The 12,378-nt window shown below is 47.0% G+C and overlaps 1 protein-coding gene across 12 annotated transcripts in view; it reads right to left on the bottom strand.

Annotated features, from left to right (window-relative positions):
• Positions 1 to 12,378, bottom strand: part of FRYL (FRY like transcription coactivator) — a 415,631-nt gene that overhangs the window by 162,100 nt on the left and 241,153 nt on the right. For all 12 annotated transcript variants that reach the window (XM_048848366.2, XM_048848367.2, XM_048848354.2 and 9 more), the window contains 4 exons: positions 11,367 to 11,552; positions 11,174 to 11,260; positions 4,002 to 4,270; positions 3,339 to 3,534 (listed from right to left, as the gene is read on the bottom strand). In XM_048848366.2, coding sequence (XP_048704323.1) covers positions 3,339 to 3,534; positions 4,002 to 4,270; positions 11,174 to 11,260; positions 11,367 to 11,552 — 738 coding nt within the window. The remainder of the gene's footprint in view (positions 1 to 3,338; positions 3,535 to 4,001; positions 4,271 to 11,173; positions 11,261 to 11,366; positions 11,553 to 12,378) is intronic.

Below are 12,378 nucleotides of genomic sequence, written 5' to 3'. Positions count from 1 at the left end.
TTGGAGTGTACACCTGTAAAAAGAAAGTGGGGCCTGAGGACACCTAGAAGGCAGTGCTTGTGTGGCCAAAGGCTGGAGGTGTTGGGGAACTGACCCACAGCAAGCACAGACAAGGCTTCTTCACACTAAAGACAGGTGATAGTTAGGTGTCTCACTATTCTGAATACTCCCAGCAAGCATCGCTCTCACTTCAACTGTAAAGTCTATAAAAAATTAACTTATTAATTTTCATTATTATCAAATATAAAGATTTTATTCACAACAAAGAGGACATGCAGTAACCACATCAGAGCATAATCTTTTTTATGTAACTTTCCTTTTCCCTTCCTGTCCCCATCATGTTTATTCTTTTTCTCACTGGCTGTATCATATCTAGGTTCTAGGTTCTAAACTCTTTGTTGCAGGGAAATACACCTATTTGCTTTGTGACGGACCAGGCACATCAGTAGCGAGCAAGAAGGGCGGACTATAGAATATACATTGACAACACATCTTGAAGAACCACCATTAGTACAAGGTAAGCAACCCTTTCTTCTTTTCCAAGTGTGTGTCCATATATATTCCACTGTCTGTGACTCACAAGCAGTGACCTAGATCACTGTAGGTGAGTTCAAGAGTCTACCTGAACGGTAATTGCAAGACAGCCTTCCCAATGTGGGCATCAGATCTTGATGCTGTCTCTATAGACCACTGTTGGGTAAATGCTCTATGTATCTCTATTATTGAAACATTTCTCAAGAAGGTTGTAGAAGCTGCTTGAGCTCTCACACTGTGGACAGTAATCCTCAATGGTGGGTCTAACTTGGCTATTTCATAGCATAACTTAATACACATAGAAATCCAATTAAAAAATCTCTGCTTTATATAGCCTGACCTTTCATCCTATCTTGAGATAAGCTATAAACAATCTAGGGGACACCCTAACTAGCTTAGTCCTGTCAAGGTAGACGGAGAGTGCCCTAAGTAAATGTACGGTGTAAAGCTAGCTCCTTCTTTGTTGAATGTGGACTGAGAAAGACTACAGACAGACAAATTAGTTGGTAGAGATGAAAGTCAGTCAGAGACTATCTTTGGTAATAATGGCAGATAAAATCTCAAAGTCATTCTGCCTTTAAAAAATATAGTGTACTGAGGTCTTATCATGAGTGCTTGTTTTTCTGCCACCCTTCCAGCAGATGTTATTGATACTAGAAAGTTGAATAGATGAAAGAAGGAATATGTTTCTTAGGGCCCAAGAGGTGGCCCCATCAAACCCATCAGAACAATGTTAGATCCCAAGGAAGCGGAGGTCTCCTGACTGAGGGATACATCAGCATAAGGCTTTTCAGCAAGCTCTGAGAGGGAGTTTGGGTGCAGGAGGGGGCTCTGGGCTGGATCAGAGTGTTGGGGTGCAGGGTGTGGGCTCTGAGAGGGAGTTTGGGTGCAGGAGGAGGTACAGGATGCTGGCTCTGGGGGGGGTCAGGGCTGCAGCTTGGGGTGCAGGAGGGAGCTCAGGGCTGGGGTGCGGCCTCCTGCTGAGGAGCACTTACCTCCGGCGACTCCCAGTCGGCAGTGCAGCATGGCTGTCGCTACGGCAGGCTCCCCTACCCCAGCTCCACACTGCTCCCAGAAGGGGCCAACATGTCCCTGCAGCTCCGGGAGGGTGTGGGAGGCACATGGCTCCACGCGCTGCCCCTCTGTAAGCACCACCCCCACAGCTCCTATTCGCCACAGCTCCCCGTTTCCAACCAATGGGACCTGCGGAGGCAGTGCTTGCAGGCAGGAGCAGAGCATGGAGGAAGACCCCGCCCCATGGGCCACATGGCTGTTTCCGGGAGCAGCGTGGGGCCGGGGCACGCAGGGAGCCTGCCTTAGCAGCAGCCCCACCACACCACCAGAGTTTGCAATCGACTGGGAGATCCTCTAGGATCAACCAGTTGATCATGATCGACAAGTTGGTGACCACTGCCCTATAGCAACCTACTCACCACAGATACCAATTGAAATTTCTATAGCAAACCACAAGTCTCTTCTGCTCACTATGTTAGTGGTAAAGAAAGTTGAAGAGAACGTTCAAGCATTAAAGAAAATTAGAGGCTAGCATTACGATTTCCAGTTTTTTCCTGGTGATTCAGAAACTTTTAGGGAGAGCCTTCTTCAGATCTGCCAGCCAGGTACTGAGCTCTCAATACAAAGTACCAGATGAAATAAACTTAGTTAACAGGTCAATCTTTCTCAAAACTGTACTCTAGCATTTTTTTTAAATGGAATTTTTACAGCCACTGTCCATCCATTGTAATGGATTTCTTTTTAACAACTCAGGTTATGGCAGAGGCCACCAGCAGTCAAATAATTCCTTTGACTACACCTACACAGCCTGTGGATAGGGAATAGTTGGTCTGTAATGCAGCTGTATTCAGGGCTCTTACCTAATGTTCTCCAAGTCATTACAGGTAGAGAGCATTTTTTTCTACCTTTTCCCTTAGGAGGGAAAATGCACTATGGGAGTTTTGCTGACTATCCAAATCACATTTTTATATTGGGTTAAGTAAAGTACCTTAAACTTCTATGATGAGAAATTCCCAATCCTGCAAGGCAAACTCCTTAGATTAAGAGGGCCTTGGATGTTTTACTGTATTTGCCATTTTTAGAGGAAGAAGGTAAACCTTCTGGGGACCTATGCTCTGGCTCCATGTGGAGTCTCAAAGAACTTTAAGTTCCTGTCAATGGGTGCCCTCCTCCCAACTAGGGAAGAGGTCCTGGTAACAGAAGGAACAAAATAAGAAGCTCCCTGCCAGGGAAGAAATGTGCTCTACAATCCAAAAACTGCCTTCCTCTTCTCTTTAGGGGAAGCCACCATGTTGAAAAACTTTTAAGAACAAAAAGATCCATATCTGATGCAAAACAAAGCAAAAAGATGACGGGCGTCTCTGGTTGGGGAAAACACTGAAAAGTATCAAAATCCTGAAAAGTAGATTGATTCAATCACTGGAATGAGATTAGTTTATTAGCCTAAAACTGCAGAATTCTACCTGCCCATTTGCTTGAAGACATAACTCTTTAAAGATAAATAAAGTATCAACTTTTTTCATCATCATCAGAGCAGACTTTATGCCTTGACAATTTTGGCAAGATTTAGCTTTAGATTAAGGGAGGTTAAGCAGAAAAAAATAGGTATAATTTGCTGATATGTCCCATTTCATTGTTTTTTATTTGACAAAAGCAAGGTGGTAGTAGCATAACAATGTTTTTTCATAAATCAGAAAAGCATTTTGAAATAGGGGACGTGCTGTAAGTCTTAAACATTTTTATGTTACTGAAATATTCAGAGCCACTCAGAAAATGTCGGAAGAACCTACTTTTGAATCAATGCTATAACCACTGTCAGGAGTGGACGCCAGCGTCTCAGGAGGGGAACATCTCACAGAACCTGCAGATGTGGAAGAGGATGTGGAAGTTGCTGCACTGCAGCAAAGAATCAGGTAATTTCTCCAGAGCCCAATATATGAATCACTACTTGTAGTAGTATTTACTTTCTTGGCATTGATAGGGCTGCTATAAAAAGAAAAAAATAGGTGGAAAAATAACACAAATTTAGAAAATGCAATTTACACACTTCATTTTATTCTCCGCTGAATTTTATTTTTTAAATTGTGTATATGCCCTTACGTGTGATCCTTAACATTATATTCTCTACTCTGATTTAATTAGTGAAGGCTGGTGCTATACAGCAAATTGAACTATAAAAAATATGCATTATTGCTAATATACATCACTGCTAAAGTACAATATAGTCAAAAGGCATGAATTAATCTTTACAGCATACTATTTCTCCTCTAAACCCAATCATTTCATTTAATTTTCTGTTGTTAATATTAAAGCAAGATTAAACCATAGGAAATAATAGTGCTGTATATCTACATAATATTGAAATTTAATGGGTATTGTAATTTCAATAAATGTTAAAAAAAAGAGGTTTAATATACTGTGGTATATTCAATTAACTTAAGAAGTGAACTTACTTAATGTCAACCTGTGGAGACAACAGTTGGAGTCTTGTGTAAGCAAACATCCAAGCATAGCTTACAGCTGTTGGGCAGTGTTTTGGAAGATTTTCCTGTTTCATAAAACTGGAGAGGCTTACAATCCATGGATCTTGGCCCTGGGTCACATGTGCAAATATCCATATATGTGATGGACTCACCACATCAAACTGGTGGCTGATTGGGGAGGAGCTCCAGTCAGCTAATGTTTGTAAATCTATTGAACTGCGGCAATACAGTAAAGTAGTCTGTGTACATAAACAGAGCAAACAGACATTTAATATACGTATCCGTTTTTTTATTTGCATAACTGAATGTCTAAAAAAGCTTTAAGTCATAAAATGAGCACACACAGTGAGTAGACTGATAGATTATTAAGGCTGCAATTCAGTCATGGTAATCACGGAATCCGTGATTCCCAAAGACCTCCATGACTTCTGCCAGCACCAGCTGGGAGCTGCAGGGCCCCCAGCTACCTATGGAGGCAGGGAGTTGGGGGGTACTCCTGCAGCTCCCGGCCACCATAGAGGACAGGGGGATCTGCCTCTCCCAGCTGCCATGGGCAGCCAGGGGGACCCCCGCCACTCCCGGCCGCCATGAGGGGCAGGGGGGATCCCCGGAGCTCCCAGCCATGGGGGGGAGTAGGGAGAATCCCCACCGCTACAAGCGGCAAAAGGGACCCTGGCAGCTCCCAGCCACATCTGGGAGGATCCCCAAAGCTCCGAGCCACCACCGGAGGCAGGGGGGACCCCTGCAGCTTGGAGCCACCAGTGTAGGGGGACCCTGTAAGCTTCCTCCCCCCTGCTAGCTGCCCAGACTACCCATTTTGTCATGGCTATTTTTAGTAAAAATGAAGGACAGGTGATGGGCTTCTGTGAATTTTTCATTATTGCCCATGACCTGTTCTTGATTTTTACTAGAAGTATCTGTGACAAAAACTTAGCCTTAATTATTATTAATTTTGTCTTACAAAAAAACTGCTAGAGGGCACCAATACATAGCTAAGCTGTTTTCTCTTTCTCTGAAGAAAAGGAATTGGCCATTAGATGCGATCCAGTTTTATATTCAGCCTTTGGCTCATTAATGACCTACTTTTTTGGATGATATTAAATTCTGAAATCTTTAGTAGTGATCTCCAAGTCACACACCAGAAGCTTCTAAACTGAAGAGGAGAGAAATCTATCCTTGATAAATCATTTTTTAAAGAAACAGAAATCTATCACATTCCCTTCGTAGAAGGGGATCAGAGGATTCCCCAACAGTGCCAGAAGAGCAGACAACATCTTGCAAAGAAAAGGGAACTAATCTGAGACTTTTTACTTTTTCAGACACCTACACAAACTGTATTGTTTGTTTATAGGGGATATATCTTGCACAAAAAGAAAGCAGTTTTTTACCACGGAACATAAAGATAAGCACATTTGGATTCCAGACGTGGGTGTGCATGTGCGCAATACACCAGAGCTGTTTCTAGTAGTGTTCGTTGACCTGCACATGTGTCACCTGTGTGGTGTACCTGAGGCTTTAAGAGGCTGTGCGGGTCGACACTGCTCCAGGTCCCTCTCGCCAGCAAGTGAGAGAGCCCACAGCAGAGGAGATGGAGGACGGGTATTGGAATCCAAATAGGGACCACGCATCTCCAAGAACCTCCAGTTACAGTAACCCCCTTTTCTTCTATGAGTGATGGTCCGTATATGGATTCCAGACATGGGTGCAGAGCAAGCAGTGCTCAGTGCGGAGGTGGGTGTGAAGACTTGCAGGAAGTCTCAGTCTGCAGGACGGCATGGCCAACTGCCGCATCTGCTGCCACTGGTGGGGTGATTGCGTAGTGAACGTAAAGATATGGACAGAAGACCACATGGCCATCCTACAAATGTCCTGCATGAACATCTGTAAGGAAAACCAATGAGGTGGTATGCACCAATGTGGAGTGAGTTTTATTCCAGGGGGTGAAGGAACATGAGAGAGGGCGTAGCTTTCCTCGATGCAATGGGAGATCCATTTAGAGAGGCATTATGAGGAGAGAGTGTGCTCTCAACAGCACTCAACAATGGCGAGAAATTGTTTGGGCAAGGCCTGGAAGGCGCAGGTGTGTTGGAGATAAAAGGCCAGTGCATAGTGGACATTGTGAGAATGCAACATGCGCGCCCTAGGAGAGGTGTGCAGTTTGGGGTAGAATATTGAAAGATGGACAGATCCTTTGAGGTGAAACGGAACTGCCACCTTGGCAAGAAACTTGGGGTGCAGTTGCAGGGGGACTTTATCTTTGTTGAAGACGATAAAGGGGCGGGTCAGTCATCCTGGCCGCCAGCTCACTAACCCGACTTGCCGATGTGATGACCATCAAGATCACCTTTAGAGAGAGGTGGGCAAGAGATCAGGTTGTGAAGGATTCAAAGGACAGCCTTGTGAGGGCAAAGACAAGATTGAGGTCCCAAGAGGGAGCTGACTTCTGCACTGATGGGAAGACATCAAGTAGATTGCAGAGAAAGGAGGCAGTGGTCGGGTGGAGTGAAGGTGAAGAACCCATCCACAGGAGGGAGGAAGGCGCTGAGCGCTGACAGATGGACGCAGACGGAGGAGTGGGCAAGGCCTGACCGCCTAAAATGGAGAAGGTAATTGAAGAGATGGAGATGAAATGGAGATGGAGTCCAGAGGTTAGTGTTGGCAGTGTGGCCAAGTGGTGAAGCGCCGCCATTTTGCTTGATAGCAGACCCTGGCAGATGGTCGTCTGCAGCACATGAGGACGTCGCATACTCACATGGAGCATGCCTTGTCTACACATGAACCCCATTAAAATATCAAGCTGTCAAGTGGAGCAGGCATGGATTAGGGTGCTGCAGATAGACATGTGACTGTGTGCGGAGCTCTGGGAAGTGAGGAACTGGATCGGGGGGCAGGCAGAGAAGTGGAAGAGATTGGTGAACTAATATTGGTGGAAGCAAAAGGGGGCTATGAGGATGAGCCACGCTCAATCTCGCTGAACCTTCTCAGGATTTGCAGCAGCAGGGGATGGGCGGGAAAGTATAACGGAATTTGGTGGTCGATGGCAGAAGTGCATTGCCCTGGGAACACACCCTGAGGACTCCTCTGGAGCAGAAGAGAGGAAGCTTGTGGTTTGCAGTGGTCATGAAGAGGTCCCAGTGCAGCATGCCCCACTGGCAAAAGACCGAGCAGAGCATGGGGTTGTGTAGCTCCTGCCATAGGCGCCAATTTTTCCCAGCGCCAGTGGGTGCTCGCCCCCGCGCCGCCCCCACCCTGCCCCGCCCCGTCTAGCCCCTGCCCAGTTCCCATTCCAACCCCTTCCCCAAATCCCCGCCCCAACTCTGCCTCTTCCTAGAGTGAGCCACATTCCTCCTCCTCCCCCCCTCCCTCCCAGCACTTGTCGCAATGAAACAGCTGTTTCGCGGCTGCAAGCACTGGGAGGAGAAATGGGGACACGGCACGCTCCGGGAGGCGGCGGAGCAGAAGTGAGCGGGGGTGGAGAGCTGCCAGTGGGTGCAGAGCACCCACCAATTATTCCCCGTGGTGCTCCAGCCCTGGAGCACCCATGGAGTCGGCGCCTTTGGTTCCTGCTTATGACTGGTGTAGAAGGACCTGCTGAACATGTCCTCCAGGGAGTTGCTGTTACCCGGGAGATTCATGGCATGGATGGTGACTCCATACCTGAGCCACCAGTTCCAGAGGTGAATGGCCTCTGTGCAGAGGGAGGGGGACCTGGCACCATCCTTCCTGTTGATATACACATATGTTGTTGGATAGCAGTTGAACATGCCAGAATCTGATCGGGGCAGGAATGCCCGAAAGGCAAGGTGGGTAGCCTGCAGTTCCAGGATTTGATCTGCATCTGAGCTTCTCTGGACTGTATGAGCACTCCACCCGATGAGCGAGGCATCTGTGGTGACAGTGATGCGGGGAGTGGGACGGGTATAAGGGATGCTGGCCAGGACTTTGCATGGGTTGGTCCACCACGTGAGGGAAGCCAGGACGGAGGGTGGGAGCAGGACTGCCTTGCCAGGTGATCCATCTGCAGTTTGCAGACTGACATATGGAGTCACAGAGGTGCAGGTCGCCATGTGGCCAAGGAGGAAGAGACACTGGCAAATACACATATGTGGATTGCAATGCAGCTGTGAGATAAGCGAGATGAGGGCAGCAAAACCATCTGTGGGAGAAAACCTTGGACCGTGAGAGAGTCCAGGCATGCCCCGAGGAAGGTGAGCATACAGGTAGGGATGAGAATTTACTTGTCCTCATTGATGCAGATACCCAGGCAAGCAAGGAGGGTCTGGATCATGGAGAGGAAACAGTTGCGGGATGGCACAACAAGGAGCCAGTCATCCAGGTAAGGAAACATGGAGTGGCCAAGACAAAGCATTTGGGTCGCGATGACAGTGAAGATCTTTATGAACACATGAGAGGCAGTGGCGATACTGAAGAGGAGGACCTGGGGGAGGACTCATCTGACAGTGAGAATGTCCCATCGTGAAACAGAGGAACTTTTGATGAGCTGGATGGATGTCTATATGAAAGTATGAATCCTTCATACTGAAAGCCATAAACCATACCCCCTGGGGGAGGGATGGGATATTGAGAGGGAGCGTGACCATCCGGAACCAGAATTTGTGTATGAATTTGTTCAGGGACTGGAGATCCAGAATGGGGTGGCAGCCATCCCCCTTCTTTGGCATAAGGAATTAAGGGGAGTAGAACCCACAGCCACAGTAGTACTGCGGGACGCATTCTATGGTGCCCTTCCAAAGGAGGGTGTCCACTTCCTCTCAGAGGAGATCACATTGGGAAGGATCCCCATGACCACCATGAGATGGGCAACAAGGGGGGAATGAGAGGAACTCTATCAGATACCCCTTGTGAACAATGTCCAGCACCCATCAATTGGTAATAATCTTGCCCCAATTGCGGCAAAACAGGGGAAGATGACCTGGGGCAAAGTGGGAAAGGTGGAGGAAGGTTTGCGGGTCTTGGGGAGAGCCAAAATGGCTGCTTTGAGGGATGTTGCGAGAAGGCCGAGGTAGCAGAGGTGGCAGTGGCGGAGTAACAGGGTTGTTAGGTGCACAGGCGATGACGAGACTGCTCCTGTGGGTGTTGCGAATAGGGCTGGTAGACAATGCGGGGATGGGGGGGCAAAGACTGCCTCTGTTGCCTGCTGGTATATGGGTCACTGGGCATCAGCGTGCTTCGGAGCTAGTGGAACCAGCCTCAGCAGAAGGGCCATACGTTGGTGGTAGGGCAGTTGTTGCCAGCAATCCAGGCTACAGGATCACACAGAGGAGAATAAAGGGGCTGGCTCAGAGGACCATTCAGATTCCGAGAACAGGTCTGGCAGTATGAGGCAGAGCGGAGCAGGGCGCTGTGCAAGCAAGAGATGTTCATCCACCCAAGATGGGAACCCCAAGATGACCGGGGAGCCAGGGCACCAAGGAGAGCTAGTGTACGGCGCATCAGTTCGGCTGTGGGCATCAGTGGAGACAGGGGTCCCAGCGTGCGCAGGATCGTGTGAGAGAGTCTCGGTGGGGGAGGGGAGCGGGAGGCATCAGCAGTGCCAGAGGTGAAGGTAGTGTACTGGTGGCCATGACTGGAGGTAGTGCCGGCGGGTCACAGCACTTCTTGGACTTATGCTCCGTGCAAGGCTTCTTAGGAGGCAAAGCAGCTGGGTCGACGTGCAACTTCTAACCCAACCTGGGAGCCAATGCTGTGTTTAGAGGCAGTCCATGTCAAGAAGCCGCCCTTATATCCATGCCCATACTTCTCATGCTCACGGTGCGGCTTCGGCAGTTGCGGCAGTACTGTGGGTGCCAGCACACGAGCAGGGATCAGGGGAGTGCTCACCAGTGGTGACAGGTGTTGCTCCAGCAGATCCACTCGTTCTGGATCCAATTGAGCATGTGTGTGCATAGCCTCCTCCATCAGATGTTTGCAGAGGCAAAGTTCCTTAGCTTCTCAAGTCCGAGATGGGAACAAGCGGCAGCTGGAGCAATACAGACAACCTGGGTGTTCGTCGCTCACAGAGAAGGAGCATGTGCACGAAGCACAGCTTTTGAAGCCAGCTTGCCGGGGCACATCATAGCTGCTAGTTCACAGACCTGTCTGGTTGAAGTAATGGCTACCAGGAGTATCATTTTCATCAAAAGGTGGGAAAGGGAGCATGTTGCCAGTGGCTTAAGGGGGCTTCATGAGGATAGAAACAATGAGATTAAGGTCCCACTTCAGTACTGGTGGAAAGGCATTGAGTAAGCCCTTCATGAAACAGATGGTGGTAGGGTGCATAACACTAAGGTGCCATCCATCAAACGGGATGACCCAAAATTAGTAGTGTTGGTGTCCACCCCAAAAACAGAGAAACTTGCAGTGGGCTGGGTGAATATCAACATGGAAGTAAACATCCTTCATGTTGAGAGCCGCAAACCAGGCTCCCTGGGGAAGGGAGGGAATACTCAATGCCAGCATTACAATGCAGAACTTGGACTTTCTGATAAAAGTGTTCAGCACCTGAAGATCTAGAATCAAGTTCTTTTGGAGGTGGAGCTCTCAAGCTTACCAGGTTCCAGGCAGGAAGGACTTGCAAATGGAGCAGCAAGTCATAATATGTGCCTCGCTGAGGCAGTAAAGGCAACTCTGGTGCTGTGTGCTCACAGAGAATGAGTGCTGGCAAGAGATGCAGTTTTTAAATCCCAAAATCCGGAGCATAGTACCCCGGAAGGGGAGGGACCCGACACGGGGAAATAACTACACTAACTTATCTATCTACACTAAAACAACCACGACTATTTACAACTATATACACTGAATGAAGAATAGCCAGTCTCTTAGCAAAAACTAAGAGCACGAAGGAACAGGGGTTCTGACTCAGGCCATGCAGTGGTAAGAGGGAACTGGAGAGGCACTGACCTGCACTACTTATTATACATCGTCTGGGAGCATGAGGGGATGCCCTACATATATGCGGGTCAACAGACACTGCCAACAAACACTTTCAGACTCAGGCACATGGTGCTCACGCACACCCCACATATGGAATACACATAGGGACCATCACTTGAAGAACAAAATTTAGATAAAGATACTCATGATTAAGTTGAGTCCAAACTAATTTCCAGAATAATTTTATATTCTCCACAAAATATTCTCACCTGATCTGCCCCAGTGAGATGTATGAAACTCTCAAGAATAGATGAACTCAGTCTGTCCATCACATCTATTGCCAGCTCATCATCACCCTAAAAAAGGACAAATACAATGCATGAGAATCTCAAAGTTCAAGAAAGGACACCAAGCAGTACCCTCTCAGTGAACAGTTATATATGACTACCTCTTAGCTCTTACCTTGGAAATTTCTAAAAGGGTGAACAAAGCCCGCATTTCTCGAAGAATGCTGACAGCTAATCTTCTGGTTGCAGGCCTCGTGCTACAAAGAATGACCAATGCAAAGCCTTCCACAATATGAAATACGTTGGAGTAAAGGGTCCTCTCCAGGGGAAGAGTATGGGCAGTTCCATTAGAGGCACCACGCTTAAAAAAATTATACAGGTGTCATTTAAATTAACAGCAAAGAAAACACTATTGAGCTATATCGGTTCAATTATTAGTGATAGGAGATAAACATTTCATGACATTGACTCTCACAAGATTTCTAGCATTTTCTGGTTTCGGCCAAAACAAAAATATCATAGGAACAACCTTTCCTGTTCACTTTTGAAAATTCCACTTTTTGCTGAGACCAGTGGAGAGGCATGCAATTTTTTTTTAAAACAATTTACCAAGCTTTTTCAACCTCAACAAGAAGCCTTTGACAGGTTTCAGAGTAACAGCCGTGTCAGTCTGTATTCGCAAAAAGAAAAGGAGTACTTGTGGCACCTTAGAAACTAACAAATTTATTTGAGCGTAAGCTTTCGTGAGCTACAGCTCACTTCATCAGATCAAGTGAGCTGTAGCTCACGAAAGCTTATGTGCAAATAAATGTGTTAGTACTCCTTTTCTTCAAGAAGCATTTGGTTCACTTTAAAACTTCTGAGTGAAGGATAAGGTAAATTCTTGCTAGTTCAAACCAGCTCATTCATTCCTATTAATTATATTTCCAATTACACCGTGAGACCTTCACATAAAAAAGAAGCAGTAGATGACTTCTTTGTATGGAACATTGAGTACTATTTTACCACTGACTTTTTTGTTCATAATTATTTTAAAATAAACACAAAATGCAGCAACAAATACAAGGACACACGTGTATATACAAAAATATCTCTCTATAACATAAACAGAATAAGCATATTCCAGGGTGACACTGGCACTCTAAGAGAGAGCAGGGCCAGTGCACCAGCTCTACCCAACTGGATTG

This window comes from Caretta caretta, chromosome 4 (assembly GCF_965140235.1).
Source record: "Caretta caretta isolate rCarCar2 chromosome 4, rCarCar1.hap1, whole genome shotgun sequence".
Lineage (NCBI taxonomy): Eukaryota > Metazoa > Chordata > Testudines > Cheloniidae > Caretta > Caretta caretta.
Note: the sequence above shows the minus strand (reverse complement) of the source record. Positions and strands in the feature narration are given on the sequence as shown.